This window comes from Carcharhinus amblyrhynchos, unplaced genomic scaffold, assembly GCF_965287045.1.
Source record: "Carcharhinus amblyrhynchos unplaced genomic scaffold, sCarAmb.v2.hapA chromosome_167, whole genome shotgun sequence".
In the NCBI taxonomy this organism is placed as follows: domain Eukaryota; kingdom Metazoa; phylum Chordata; class Chondrichthyes; order Carcharhiniformes; family Carcharhinidae; genus Carcharhinus; species Carcharhinus amblyrhynchos.
In genome coordinates, this window is record NW_027649907.1 from 60,001 (window position 1) to 75,706 (window position 15,706).

Here is a 15,706-nt window from a genome sequence, read left to right on the forward strand (position 1 = left end):
AAATGGCGGAGGTCTTGAATAACTTTTTTGTTTCGGTCTTCACGGAGGAGGACGTGAATAATTTGCCGGGTGTTAGCGATAGAAAGGTGGTAGGACTGGAGGGTCTTAATGACATTGCTGTTACTAGAGAGGCGGTGCTCAACAGACTGGAGGGACTGATTGTGGACAAGTCCCCAGGACCAGGTGGAATGCATCCGAGGGTTCTGAAAGAAATGGCGGAGGTGATAGTGGATGCCTTGGTGGTTATTTTCCAGACGTCGTTGGATTCCGGGGAAGTGCCGGAAGATTGGAAAACGGCTAATGTTACGCCGTTGTTTAAGAAGGGTGGCAGGCAAAAGGTGGGGAATTATAGGCCAGTTAGTTTAACGTCTGTTGTGGGTAAAATGTTAGAGCCCGTGATCAAGGAGAAAATAGCGAGGCATCTTGAGGAGAATTGTTTGATAGAGCAGACGCAGCACGGTTTCGTTAAGGGGAAGTTGTGTCTGACAAATTTATTGGAGTTCTATGAGGATGTGTCTAGGGCGGTGGATAGAGGAGAGCCGGTGGATGTGGTGTTTCTTGATTTTCAGAAGGCGTTTGACAAGGTACCTCACAAGAGGTTATTACAGAAGGTCAGGGGACATGGAGTTGGGGGTAGGGTGTTAGCGTGGATAGAGGATTGGTTGTCAAATAGGAGGCAGAGAGTGGGGGTCAACGGGTGCTATTCGGATTGGCGGATGGTGACTAGTGGAGTGCCCCAGGGGTCGGGGCTGGGGCCTCAGCTTTTTACCATTTATATAGATGATCTGGAGGAGGGAACCGAGTGTAGGGTGTCGAAATTTGCTGATAACACCAAGATTGGGGGAACGGCAAATTGTGCGGAGGGTGTGGAGAGTCTGCAGAAGGATCTAGATAGGCTGGGCGAATGGGCCAGGAAATGGCAAATGGAATTTAATTGAGGTGGTCCACTTTGGTAGGAAGAATGGTAGGAAGGACTATTACTTACGTGGAGAAAAACTGCAGCAGGCGACGGTGCAGAGGGACCTCGGGGTCCTTGTGCATGAGTCGCAAAACCCAGCTTGCAGGTGCAACAGGTGGTCAGGAAGGCGAATGGGATGCTGGCCTTCATAGCGAGGGGGATTGAATATAAAAGTAGGGAGGTCTTGCTGCAGCCGTATAGGGCATTGGTGAGGCCGCAACTGGAGTACTGTGTGCAGTTTTGGTCGCCACACCTGCGCAAAGATATTTTGGCCTTGGAGGGAGTGCAGAGGAGGTTTACTAGGCTGATACCGGAGTTGAGGGGGTTGAGCTATGAGCAGAGGCTGAATAAACTGGGCTTGTACTCATTAGAGTTTAGAAGAATGAGGGGAGATCTCATTGAGACGTATAAGATGATGATGGGATGGATAGGATAGAGGTGGAGAGACTCTTCCCGCTCAGAAAGGACAGTAGGACTAGAGGGCACAGCCTCAAGATAAAGGGGGCGCGGTTTAGAACGGAGTTGAGGAGGAACTTCTTCACTCAAAGGGTGGTGAATCTCTGAATTCTCTGCCCGTTGAAGTGCTGGAGGCTGCCTCGCTAAATATTTTTAAGACGCGGGTTGATGGGTTTTTGATAAGAGAGGGGATTAAGGGTTATGGGGAGAGGGCGGGAAAGTGGAACTGAGCAGCGACAGATCAGCCATGATCTTATTGAATGGCGGGGCAGGCTCGAAGGGCTGGATGGCCGACTCCTGCTCCTATTTCTTATGTTCTTAAGTGTGGGTCTGACTGAGGGGATAGGGAGACGGGAACTGTGCTCCGAGTGTGGGTCTAACCGAGGGGATAGGGAGACGGGAACTGTGCTCCGAGTGTGGGTCCAACGGAGGGGATAGGGAGACAGGAACTGTGCTCCGAGTGTGGGTCTAACGGAGGGGATAGGGAGACGGGAACTGTGCTCCGAGTGTGGGTCTAACCGAGGGGATAGGGAGACGGGAACTGTGCTCCGAGTGTGGGTCTAACCGAGGGGATAGGGAGACGGGAACTGTGCTCCGAGTGTGGGTTCAACGGAGGGGATAGGAGACGGGAACTGTGCTCCGAGTGTGGGTCTAACGGAGGGGATAGGGAGACGGGAACTGTGCTCCGAGTGTGGGTCTAACCGAGGGGATAGGGAGACCGGAACTGTGCTCCGAGTGTGGGTCTAACCGAGGGGATAGGGAGAAGGGAACTGAGCTCCGAGTGTGGGTCTAACCGAGGGGATAGGGAGACCGGAACTGTGCTCCGAGTGTGGGTCTAACCGAGGGGATAGGGAGAGAGGAACTGTGATCCGAGTGTAGTCTAACCGAGGGGATAGTGAGACGGGAACTGTGCTCCGAGTGTAGTCTTACCGAGGGGATAGGGAGACGGGAACTGTGCTCTGAGTGTAGTCTTACCGAGGGGATAGGGAGAAGGGAACTGTGCTCCCGAGTGTGGGTCTAACAGAGCGGATAGGGAGACGGGAACTGTGCTCCGAGTGTGGGGTCGAACCGAGGGGATCGGGAGACGGGAACTGAGCTCCAAGTTTGGGTCTAACCGAGGGGATAGGGAGACGGAACTGTGCTCCGAGTGTGGGTCGAACCGAGGGGATAGGGAGACGGGAACTGTGCTCCGAGTGTGGGTCTAACCGAGGGGATAGGGAGATGGGAACTGTGCTCCGAGTGTAGTCTAACCGAGGGGAGAGGGAGATGGGAACTGTGCTCCGAGTGTAGGTCTAACCGAGGGGATAGTGAGACGGGAACTGTGCTCCGAGTGTGGGTCTAACCGAGGGGATAGGGAGACGGGAACTGTGCTCCGAGTGTGGGTCTAACCGAGGGGATAGTGAGACGGGAACTGTGCTCCGAGTGTAGGTCTAACCGAGGGGATAGGGAGACGGGAACTGAGCTCCGAGTGTGGGTCTAACCGAGGGGATAGGGAGACGGGAACTGTGCTGCGAGTGTGGGTCTAACCGAGGGGATAGGGAGACGGGAACTGTGCTCCGAGTGTAGGTCTAACCGAGGGGATAGGGAGACGGGAACTGAGCTCCGTGTGTGGGTCTAACCGAGGGGATAGGGAGACGGGAACTGTGCGCCGAGTGTGGGTCTAACCGATGGGATAGGGAGACGGGAACTTTGCTCCGAATGTGGGTCTAACCGAGGGGATAGGGAGACGGGACTGTGCTCCGTGTGTGGGTCTAACCGAGGGGATAGGGAGACGGGGAACTGTGCGCCGAGTGTGGGTCTAACCGATGGGATAGGGAGACGGGAACTTTGCTCCGAATGTGGGTCTAACCGAGGGGATAGGGAGACGGAACTGTGCTCCCAGTGTGGGTCTAACCGAGGGGACAGGGAGACGGGAACTGTGCTCCGAGTGTGGGTCTACCGAGGGGATAGGGAGGCGGGAACTGAGCTCTGAGTGTGGGTCTAAGCGAGGGGATAGGGAGACGGGAACTGTGCTCCGTGTGTTGGCCTAACCGAGGGGTCAGGGAGACGGGAACTGAGCTCCGAGTGTGGGTCTAACCGAGGGGATAGGGAGATGGGAACTGTGCTCCGAGTGTTGTCTCACCGAGGGGATAGGGAGACGGGAACTGTGCTCCGATTGTAGGTCTAACCAGGGGATAGGGAGACGGGAACTGTGCACGGTGCTCCGAGTGTGGTGTAACCGAGGGGATAGGGAGACTGTGTGTTACTGAGGTTAATCTCTCTCTCACCTTTGTGACATTCTGGCAATTTGTACTTCAGTTTTGCGTTCTTCCACTTGTTCTGTTCTGTACAAATGTACACAGCTAGAGACCAGAGGGAGAGACAGAGAGAGAGAGAGAGAGAGACACAGAGACAGACTGAGAACAAATCCAGATAATCGGATCCACATTTACCCAAACCATCGCAGTGTCACACCCCCCCCGGTACTCTGACATATCCCCCTCCACCTCGATTTCATCATTCTAACCCCTTCCCCTACCCCCCTGGGGCGGAGGCTGGAAGGGGAGCGAGGGAGACAGGGAGAGGGCGGGGGGAGCGAGGGAGACAGGGAGAGGGCGGGGGGAGCGAGGGACAGGAAGAGGGCGGGGAGCGAGGGGACAGGGAGAGGGCGGGGGGAGCGAGGGAGACAGGGAGAGGGCTGGGGGAGTGAGGGAGACAGGGAGAGGGCCGGGGGAGCGAGGGAGACAGGGAGAGGCGGGGGAGCGAGGGAGACAGGAGAGGCCGGGGGGAGCGAGGGAGACAGGGAGAGGGTAGGGTGAATGAGGGATGGGCCTCAGAGTGTGGGATTTACAACAGCTAATTTTGGATTTCCTCAAATTGCTCCAAACCCATTCCAAAATTGCCTAATATTATGATCACTCTTTCCTGGATCTCCCAGATTAACAAGGTCATGAACCGTCCCAGTTTCAGCCAACAACACGGGACTAGAAATGTTCTCTCCCTGGTTGTGTCCTTGGTAGAATGAACCAGAAGTTTACCCGACTCTGAAGCTGCTTCTCTCGGTCTGGGAACAATCGCTCAAATTTACCAGGGGAACTCTTCACAGCGTTCCTTATGGCGCAGGTTTGCTGCTTATCTGACATGGCCATCCTTTGATATCAGGATGGCTGGCGTTTCTCCCCATCATTCTCGAAAAAAAAACGATCACTGGTGGCACCCCCCCCACCCCAGGCCCGCTCGCGATCTCCTCAGTTAACCCGGTAAACATTGCGAACACAATCTTGGTCGCCTTGTAACCATAACCCGGAGGCCGGTGGGTGGAGCACAATCGACACAGCTCACTCAGAGAAGAATAAGAACAGCGTGTCATCAAACGTTCAGTGAGTGTCTGGTGAATTTGGCTGGCAATACACCTGTATCCCCAAATTCCACCAACGTCAGGTTACAGGCTGCCCTAGAATATTTCAGCCCAATAGTCAGCAGAAGGGGATGCACGATTTTCTTTTTGGTGGGGGTGGTGGGGGTGTGGGGGTTGGTTTTCTCACTCGATTACACTTTGATGGTTCGCCCCCCGGACAGCAGCGTTACCTACCCTCCTCGGGATCCTCGAGGTGGTAGACCGGGCCATCGCAAACATACTTGATCACGGAAAGATAGGTGTCATCATCGTGATGAGACAGATATTCATAATGTCCGTGAGAAATATTCGCAGGAACGCCACAGTGAACTAAAACAGGAGGAGAGAGAGAGAGAGAGAGACAGAGAGGGAGTGCAGTGAGGCACAGATCAGTAACACATTTAGTCCTTCAGCTCCCACCCACACTGTGTGGCTCCCTCAGCACTGACCCTCCCATAGTGCGGTGCTCCCTCGGCACTGACCCTCCCACAGTGGATCCCCGTGGATCCCAGGCCCTCTTACTTTCTCAAGAAGCCTTGCACTGGGGGGACCTTATCGAAGGCCTTGCTCAAGTCCATATAAACCACATCCACCGCTCTTCCTTCCTCAATGCGTTCAGTCACATCTTCAAAAAACTCAACCAGGCTCGTAAGGCACGACCCGCCCTTGACAAAGCCGTGCTATTTTTGGTCACACGATACCTCTCGAAATCTTCATAAATCCTGCCTCTCAGGATCTTCTCCATCAACTGACCAACCACTGAGGTTAGACTCTCTGGTCTATCATTTCCCGGGCTCTCCCTATTCCCTTTCTTGAATAAAGGAACAACATCCTCCGGAACTTTTCACCTCTCCATCGACGAGGCAAAGACCATTGCCAGGGGCTCTGCAATCTCTTCCCTGGCCTCCCACAGTAACCCGGGGAACATCCCATCTGGTCCCGGCGACTTATCCATCTCGACGCTATTCAAAAGCTCCGACACATCCTCTTTCTTAACGTCCACACACTCAATCTTTTCAGTCCGCCCCCAAACCTGCCCAAACAACCACCCAGATCCTTTTCCCTCGGGAATCCCAGAGTAAAGTATTCATGAAGCACCTCTGCTATTTCTCCCGGTTCCACACAGACTCTCCCCGTTCTCCTTTTCTCGGTTCCATCCCTTCAAATCTCATCCTTTCCCTCTTCACATATCTGTAGAAGGCCTTGGGGTTCTCCTTAACCTTACCCGCCAAGGCCTTCTCATCACCCCTTCTGGCTCTCCTCATTTCCTTCTGAACCTCCTTCCTACAAGTCTCATCCTCCTCTAGATCCCGAACATCTCCCAGCTCCCTCAATCTTTCGGAAGCTTTTCTTTTCGAGTGGATTTGTCTCACCTCCCGAACACCACGGTTCCCGTGAACCGACCAAAACTTCCCTGTCTCATCGGAACGCGGTCACGCAGAGCTCCGGACAAACATTCCTTGGAAATCTGCCACCTTTCTTCCACGCGTTTCCCTGAGGGAAAACTCCTTCCAATTTCCGCCTCGAATTTCCTGCCTGATGGCCTCATATTTCCCCTCACTCCAGATGAAAGCTTCCCAAGATAGCTTGGTCCCAGTTCCCTCGAGTGCGAGTGTGAAGGAGACAGAGTTATGATCACTATTACCAAGATTCTCCCCCACAGAGAGATCCGACACTTGTCCAGGTTCATTCCGCAAAGCCAGGTCTCCAGAGATCCCAAAATACGAAACATTGCAAACACACTCACCATCCTTGTGTGCGATATCCTCAGCTTCATCAGCTGGATAAAAAATAGATGGAAATAAAACACTGTTAGACCCAGTTCCCAAAATCCACCGTTCCCTGGGTAGGTATTCCCACAGTGAGGCGCTCGCTCAGCACCAACCATCCCACAGTGCGGTGCTCCCTCAGCACTGACCCTCCCACAGTGCGGTGCTCCCTCAGCACTGACCCTCCCACAGTGCGGCGCTCACTCAGCACTGATCCTCCCACAGTGCCGTGCTCCCTCAGCACTGACCCTCCCACAGTGCGGCGCTCCCTCAGCACTGACCCTCCCACAGTGCGGTGCTCCCTCCGCACTGACCCTCCCATAGTGCGGCGCTCCCTCAGCACCGACCCTCCCACAGTGCGGCGCTCCCTCAGCACCAACCCTCTCACAGTGCGGCGCTCCCTCAGCACTGACCATCCCACAGTGCGGCGCTCCCTCAGCACCGACCCTCCCACAGTGCGGCGCTCCCTCAGCACCGACCCTCCCACAGTGCGGTGCTCCCTCAGCACTGACCCTCCCACAGTGCGGCGCTCCCTCAGCACTGACCCTCCCACAGTGCGGAGCACCCTCAGCACTGACCCTCCCACAGTGCGGCGCTCCCTCAGCACTGACCCTCCCACAGTGCGGAGCTCCCTCAGCACTGATCCTCCCACAGTGCGGCGCTCCCTCAGCACCGACCCTCCCACAGTGCGGCGCTCCCTCAGCACTGACCCTCCCACAGTGCGGCGCTCCCTCAGCACTGGCCCTCCCACAGTGCGGAGCTCCCTCAGCACTGACCCTCCCACAGTGCGGCGCTCCCTCAGCACCGACCCTCCCGCAGTGCGGCGCTCCCTCAGCACTGACCCTCCCACAGTGCGGCGCTCCCTCAGCACTGACCCTCCCACAGTGCAGCGCTCCCTCAGCACCGACCCTCCCACAGTGCGGCACTCCCTCAGCACCGACCCTCCCACAGTGCGGCGCTCCCTCAGCACTGACCCTCCCACAGTGCGGCGCTCCCTCAGCACCGACCCTCCCACAGTGCGGTGCTCCTTCAGCACCGACCCTCCCCCAGTGCGGCGCTCCCTCAGCACTGACCCTCCCACAGTGCAGTGCTCCCTCAGCACTGCCAATCCAAGATAATCCACCCTGATTCAGATCCACAACAGGATCTCTACAGAGCCCAGAGCAATAAATATTGCAAAAACACTCACTGTCATGGTGCCCCCTGGGTCTGATTTCAAAACCTGGTTAAAACAAAAGATTGAAATAAAACATTGTTAGAACCTGTTACAGGCATGAACTTATCTTGGAGCCATCTCCCACAGTGCGGCGCTCACTCAGCACTGACCCTCCCACAGTGCGGCGCTCCCTCAGCACTGACCCTCCCACAGTGCGGAGCTCCATCAGCACTGACCCTCCCACAGTGCGGTGCTCCCTCAGCACTGACCCTCCCACAGTGCGGCGCTCCCTCAGCACCGACCCTCCCACAGTGCGGCGCTCCCTCAGCACTGACCCTCCCACAGTGCGGCGCTCCCTCAGCACCGACCCTCCCACAGTGCGGCGCTCCCTCAGCACTGACCCTCCCACAGTGCGGCGCTCCCTCAGCACTGACCCTCCCACAGTGCGGAGCTCCCTCAGCACTGACCCTCCCACAGTGCGGCGCTCCCTCAGCACCGACCCTCCCACAGTGCGGCGCTCCCTCAGCACTGACCCTCCCACAGTGCGGCGCTCCCTCAGCACTGACCCTCCCACAGTGCGACGTTCTCTCAGCACTGACCCTCCCACATTGCGGCGCTCCCTCAGCACCGAACCTCCCACAGTGCGGCGCTCCCTCAGCACCGACCTATGCTCCGAGTGTGGGTCTAATCGAGGAGATAGGGGGACGGGAACTGTGCTCCGAGTGTGGGTCTAACTGAGCGTATATCTTCCTTGATTTTCAGAAGGCGTTTGACAAGGTACCTCACAAGAGGTTATTGCAGAAGGTCAGGGGGCATGGAGTTGGGGGTAGGGTGTTAGCGTGGATAGAGGATTGGTTGTCAAATAGGAGGCAGAGAGTGGGGGTCAATGGGTGCTATTCGGATTGGCGGATGGTGACTAGTGGAGTGCCCCAGGGGTCAGTGCTGGGGCCTCAGCTATTTACCATTTATATCGATGATCTGGAGGAGGGAACCGAGTGTAGGGTGTCGAAATTTGCTGATAACACCAAGATTGGGGGAGCGGCAAATTGTGCGGAGGGTGTGGAGAGTCTGCAGAAGGATCTAGATAGGCTGGGCGAATGGGCCAGGAACTGGCAAATGGAATTTAATGTTGGCACGTGTGAGGTGGTCCACTTTGGTAGGAAGAATGGTAGGAAGGATTATTACTTAAGTGGCGAGAAACTGCATTAGGCGACAGTGCAGAGGGACCTCGGGGTCCTTGTGCACGAGTTGCAAAAACCCAGCCTGCAGGTGCAGCAGGTGGTCAGGAAGGCGAATGGGATGCTGGCCTTCATAGCGAGGGGGATTGAATATAAAAGTAGGGAGGTCTTGCTGCGGCTGTATAGGGCATTGGTGAGGCCGCAGCTGGAGTACTGTGTGCAGTTTTGGTCGCCGCACTTACGCAAGGATATTTTGGCCTTGGAGGGAGTGCAGAGGAGGTTTACTAGGCTGATACCGGAGTTGAGGGGGTTGAGCTATGAGGAGAGGCTGAATAAACTAGGCTTGTACTCGTTAGAGTTTAGAAGAATGAGGGGAGATCTCATTGAGACGTATAAGATGATGAATGGGATGGATAGGATAGAGGTGGAGAGACTCTTCCCGCTCAGAAAGGACAGTAGGACCAGGGGGCACAGCCTCAAGATAAAGGGGGGGCGGTTTAGAACGGAGTTGAGGAGGAACTTCTTCACTCAAAGGGTGGTGAATCTCTGGAATTCTCTGCCCGTTGAAGTGGTGGAGGCTGCCTCGCTAAATATTTTTAAGACGCGGGTTGATGGGTTTTTGATAAGAGAGGGGATTAAGGGTTATGGGGAGAGGGCGGGAAAGTGGAACTGAGCCACGACAGATCAGCCATGATCTTATTGAATGGCGGGGCAGGCTCGAAGGGCCAGATGGCCTACTCCTGCTCCTATTTCTTATGTTCTTATGTTCTCCCACAGTGCGGCGCTCCCTCAGCACTGACCCTCCCACAGTGCGGTGCTCCCTCAGCACAGACCCTCCCACAGTGCGGTGCTCCCTCAGCACTGACCCTCCCACAGTGCGGCGCTCCCTCAGCACTGACCCTGCCACAGTGCGACAGTCCCTCAGCACTGACCCTCCCACAGTGCGGCGCTCCCTCAGCATTGACCCTCCCACAGTGCGGCGCTCCCTCAGCACTGCGAATCCAACATAAACCACCCTTATTCAGATACACATCAAGATCTCCTCAGAGCCCAGAGTGACTAACATCGTAAAAACACTCACCGACACGGTGCCCCCTGGCATCAGGGCCAAAACCTGGTTAAAACAAAAGATTGAAATAAAACATTGTTAGAACCTGTTCCAGGAACAAACTTATCCTGGAGACTAACTCCCACAGTGCGGAGATCCCTCAGCACTGACCCTCCCACAGTGCGGCGCTCCCAAAACAGTGACCCTCCCACAGTGCGGCGTTCCCTCAGCACTGACCCTCCCACAGTGCGGCGCTCCCTCGGCCCCCACCCTCCTACAGTGTGGCCCTCCCTCAGCACTGACCCTCCCACAGTGCGGCCCTCCCTCAGCACTGACCCTCCCAAAGTGCGGCCCTCCCTCAGCAATGACCCTCCCACAGTGCGGCGCTCCCTCAGCACTGACCCTCCCACAGTGCGGCGCTCCCTTAACACTGACCCTCCCACAGTGCGGCGCTCCCTCAGCACTGACCCTCCCACAGTGCGGCGCTCCCTCAGCACTGACCCTCCCACAGTGCGGCACTCCCTCAGCACTGACCCTCCCACAGTGCAGCGCTCGCTCAGCACTGACCCTCCCACAGTGTGGCGCTAGCTCAGCGCTGACCCTCCCACAGTGCGGCGCTCCCTCAGCAATGACCCTCCCACAGTGCGGCGCTCCCTCAGCACTGACCCTCCCACAGTGCGGCGCTCCCTCACCACTGACCCTCCCACAGTGCGACGCTCCCTCAGCACTGACCCTCCCACAGTGCGACGCTCCCTCAGTTCCAATCCTCACACAGTGCGGCACTCCCTCAGCACTGACCCTCCCACAGTGCGGTGTTCCCTCAGCACTGACCCTCCGACAGTGCGGCGCTCCCTCAGCACTGACCCTCCGACAGTGCGGCGCTCCCTCAGCACTGACCCTCCGACAGTGCGGCGCTCCCTCAGCACTGAACCTCCGACAGTGCTGCGTTCCCTCAGCACCGACCCTCCCACAGTGCGGCGCTCCCTCAGCACCGACCCTCCCACAGTGCAGTGCTCCCTGAGCACTGCCAATCCTTTATAATCCACCCTTATTCAGATCCACAACAGGATCTCCACAGAGCCCAGAGCAATAAATATTGCAAAAACACTCACCGTCATGGTGCCCCCAGAGCTGAATGTGCGAAGCTGGTTAAAACAAACGGTTGAAATAAAACAAAGTGAGAATCTGTGCCAGGTATAATCAAATCCTGGAGACAAACTCCCACAGTGCGGCACTCCCTCAGCAGCGACCCTCCCACAGTGTGGTGCTCCCTCAGCACTGACCCTCCCACAGTGCAGCGCTCCCTCAGCACTGACCCTCCCACAGTGCGGTGCTCCCTCAGCACTGACCCTCCCACAGTGCTGCGCTCCCTCAGCACTGACCCTCCGACAGTGCGGCGCTCCCTCAGCACTGACCCTCCCACAGTGCGGCTCTCCCTCAGCACTGACCCTCCCACAGTGCTGCACTCCCTCTGGACCGACCCTCCCACAGTGCGGTGCTCCTTCAGCACTGAACCACCCACAGTGCGGCGCTCACTCAGTACTGACCCTCCCACAGTGCGGCGCTCCCTCAGAACCGACCCACCCACAGTGCGACGCTCCCTCAACACTGACCCTCCCACAGTGCGGCGCTCCCTGAGCACTGACCCTCCCTCAGTGCGGCGCTCCCTCTGCACTGGCCATCCCACAGTGCGGCGCTCCCTCAGCACTGACCCTCCCACAGTGCGGCGCTCCCTCAGCACTGACCCTCCCATAGTGCGGTGCTCCCTCAGCACTGACCCTCCCACAGTGCGGCGTTCCCTCAGCACTGACCCTCCCACAATGCGGCGCTCCCTCAGCACTGACCCTCCCACAGTGCGGCACTCCCTCAGCACTGACCCTCCCACAGTGCGGCGCTCCCTCAGCACTGACCCTCCCACAGTGCGGCGCTCCCTCAGCACTGACCCTCCCACAGTGCGGGGTTCCCTCAGCACTAACCCTCCCACAGTGCGGCGCTCACTCAGCAGTAACCCTCCCACAGTGCGGCACTACATCAGCACTGACCCTCCCACAGTGCGGCGCTCCCTAAACACTGACCCTTCCACAGTGCGGCGCTCCCTCGGCCCCCACCCTCCTACAGTGTGGCCCTCCCTCAGCACTGACCCTCCCACAGTGCGGCCCTCCCTCAGCACTGACACTCCCAAAGTGCGGCCCTCCCTCGGCACTGACCCTCCCACAGTACGGCATACCCTCAGCACTGACCCCTAAAACAGTGAGGCACTCCCTCAGCAATGACCCTCCCACAGTGCGGCGCTCCCTTAACACTGACCCTCCCACAGTGCGGCGTTCCCTCAGCACTGACCCTCCCACAGTGCGGTGCTCCCTCAGCACTGACCCTCCCACAGTGCGGCACTCCCTCGGCACCGACCCTCCCACAGTGCGGTGCTCCCTCGGCACCGACCCTCCCACAGTGCGGCGCTCCCTCAGCACTGACCAACCCACAGTGCGGCGCTCCCTCAGCACTGACCCTCCCACAGTGCGGCGCTCCCTCAACACTGACCCTCCCACAGTGCAGCACTCCCTCAGCACTGACCCTACAACAGTGCGGCGCCCCCTCAGCACCGACCCTCCCACAGTGCGGCGCTCCCTCAGCAATGACCCTCCCACAGTGCGGACCTCCCTCAGCACTCACCCTCCCACAGCGCGGTGCTCCCTGTGCAGCGACCCTCCGACAGTGCAGCGCTACCTCATCACTGACCCTCCCACAGTGCGGCGCTCCCTCAGCACTGACCCTCCCACAGTGCGGTGCTCCCTCAGCACTGCCAATCCAATATAATCCACCCTTATTCAGATCCATAAAAGGATCTCCACAGTGCTCAGATTAATAAATATTGCAAAAAACACTCACGCTGAAGGTCTGTGTACTCCTCGGGGAGAAAGGGCATATCTGGTTAAAACGAAAGATTGAAATAAAAGATGGTTAGAACTGTGCCAGGTATGACCACATACTGGAGACAAAATCCAAAAGTGCGGTGCTCCCTCAGCACCGACCTTCCCACAGTGCGGCACTCCCTCAGCACTGACCCTCCCACAGTGCGGCGCTCCCTCAGCACTGACCCTTCCACAGTGCGGAGCTCCCTCAACACCGACCCTCCCACAGTGCGGCGCTCCCTCAGCACTGACCCTCCCACACTGCGACTCACCCAAACATGAACTGAGGTGTGATAATGCTCCAATCAAACAGAGCAACATCAAACGGAACTGGAAAATCCTGTAGGAATAAAACACAGAAAATATCTATTCGCAAATAAACAATGTCTTTGCGATGAAGGAACACTGGCCCCATCAAACACTCCCATGAAGGGTACAGCATGGGTTTAGATACAGAGTAAACTCCCTCTACACTCTCCCCCCATCAAACACTCCCAGGACAGGTACAGCATGGGGTTAGATACAGAGTAAAGCTCCCTCTACACTGTCCCGATCAAACACTTCCAGAACAGCTATAGCATGGGGTTAGATACAGAGTAAAGCTCCCTCTACACTGTCCCCCCATCAAACACTCCCAGGGCAGGAACAGCACGGGGTTAGATTCAGAGTAAAGCTCCCTCTACCCTGTCCCCCCATCAAACACTCCCAGGACAGGTACAGCACGGGGTTAGATACAGAGTAAAGCTCCCTCTACACTCTCCCCCCATCAAACACTCCCAGGACAGGTACAGCATGGGGTTAGATACAGAGTAAAGCTCCCTCTACACTGTCCCGATCAAACACTTCCAGAACAGGTATAGCATGGGGTTAGATACAGAGTAAAGCTCCCTCTACACTGTCCCCCCATCAAACACTCCCAGGGCAGGAACAGCACGGGGTTAGATTCAGAGTAAAGCTCCCTCTACCCTGTCCCCCCATCAAACACTCCCAGGACAGGTACAGCACGGGGTTAGATACAGAGTAAAGCTCCCTCTACACTGTCCCCCATCAAACACTCCCAGGACAGGTACAGCACGGGGTTAGATACAGAGTAAAGCTCCCTCTACACTGTCCCCCATCAAACACTCCCAGGACAGGTACAGCACGGGGTTCGATACAGGGTAAAGCTCCCTCTACACTGTCCCCCATCAAACACTCCCAAGACAGGAAAAGCACAGGGTTAGATACAGAGTAAAGCTCCCAGTACACTGTCCCCCCATCAAACACTCCCAGGACAGGTACAGCACGGGGTTAGATACAGAGTAAAGCTCCCTCTACACTGTCCCCCCATCAAACAATCCCAGGACAGGGACAGCACGGGGTTAGATACAGAGTAAATCTCCCTCTACACTGTCCCCCCATCAAACACTCCCAGGACAGGTACAGCACAGGGTTAGATACAGAGTAAAGCTCCCTCTACACTGTCCCCCCATCAAACACTCCCAGGACAGGTACAGCACGGGGTTAGATACAGAGTAAAGCTCCCTCTACACTGTCCCCCCATCAAACACTCCTTTGACAGGTACAGCACGGGGTTAGATACAGAGTAAAGCTCCCTCTACACTGTCCCCCCATCAAACACTCCCAGGACAGGTACAGCATGGGGTTAGATACAGAGTAAAGCTCCCTCTACACTGTCCCCCCATCAAACACTCCCAGGACAGGTACAGCACGGGGTTAGATACAGAGTAAATCTCCCCTTGCCCGGGGTTCTCACCCCATGTTGAGACTGTGTCTGGACGTCCGCGGGCAATCCGAGCTGTTCTTGGAGGAGACGGGTGTCCGCTGGGCTCGGTGCTTTGCAATTGCTCTCTCTGCGCAGATCCCGCCGCTTTTCACCCTCTCTCCCTCTTGTGTCCCCTCCCCACTGCCCAGATCTGGAACTTTCCATTGAGTTAGTGACTGCAGAGTCAGCGACTGGCCAGTCTCCACCCCACCCCCTCGCCGCCCTCCTCCACTCTCTTTCCCGTCTCCAGCCCTCCCCTTCCCGCATCTGCCATCCCTTATCTCCCGAACCTTCCCCCACTGAACTCACCAGAGGCAAACAGTTCAGTATCGACAGATGAGTCTGCAAAATCGGGAGCTGGACGGTGACCCAGACACACACACACACACGGACACACACACACACACACACACACACACACAAGGTCACTCCTTGTTGGGTCCAACGTCCTGAGCTGACTCCGCAGAGCCCAGAACCGTCTCCAGGCGAGCGAGAGAATCGAGCCATCTCCCCCCACCACCCCCCACCCCCCACCACCCACACCTCCCCTTGACCTTGGCGTTGAGCCGCCATCTTGAATGGCTCCGTGCCGTGGGGTGACCCAGAGTGACCCTTGAACGTAGGACATCGGACGCGGGGAAGGAGCCGTTCTTGAGTCGGTCGGGACGTGACCTCAGACTTTTGTACCTCTTTCCCCGAGGGAAGATGGTGGAAGGGAGAGTGTCCGGGGGGGTGGCGGGGAGGGTTGGGGGCGGGGGGGGTGGGGGTGGGTGGGGGGGTCCTTATAGTATCTATAAATGACTTGGAAGAGGCAGTAAGTGGTGCGATCAGCAAATTTGCAGATGACGCTAAGATGTCTGGATTGGCGGGCAGTGAGGAGCAGTGTCTGGGAATACAACGGGATATCGATAGGCTGGGATATTGGGCAGACATATGGCAAAGGGAATTTAATCCGGATAAACGTGAGGTGATGCATTTTGGCCGGAATAATGTCGGGGGGAGTTACATGATAAAGGGTAAGCCTATAAAGAGTATAGAAACGCAGCGAGACCTGGGGGTGAAAGTGCACAAGTCTTTGAAGGTGGCAGTAC

At 56.9% G+C, this 15,706-nt stretch overlaps 1 protein-coding gene across 1 annotated transcript in view; it reads right to left on the minus strand.

Annotated features, from left to right (window-relative positions):
• The window catches only part of LOC145338760 (haptoglobin-like), a 59,894-nt gene extending 48,835 nt beyond the window's left edge, over positions 1-11,059 (minus strand). Inside the window, exons 1-5 of the mRNA XM_080183149.1 lie at positions 11,054-11,059; positions 9,923-10,007; positions 6,436-6,570; positions 4,986-5,120; positions 3,682-3,738 (exon numbers count right to left, since the gene is read on the minus strand). Coding sequence (XP_080039275.1) covers positions 3,682-3,738; positions 4,986-5,120; positions 6,436-6,570; positions 9,923-10,007; positions 11,054-11,059 — 418 coding nt within the window. The remainder of the gene's footprint in view (positions 1-3,681; positions 3,739-4,985; positions 5,121-6,435; positions 6,571-9,922; positions 10,008-11,053) is intronic.
• Between the last annotated feature and the right edge of the window lie 4,647 nt (positions 11,060-15,706).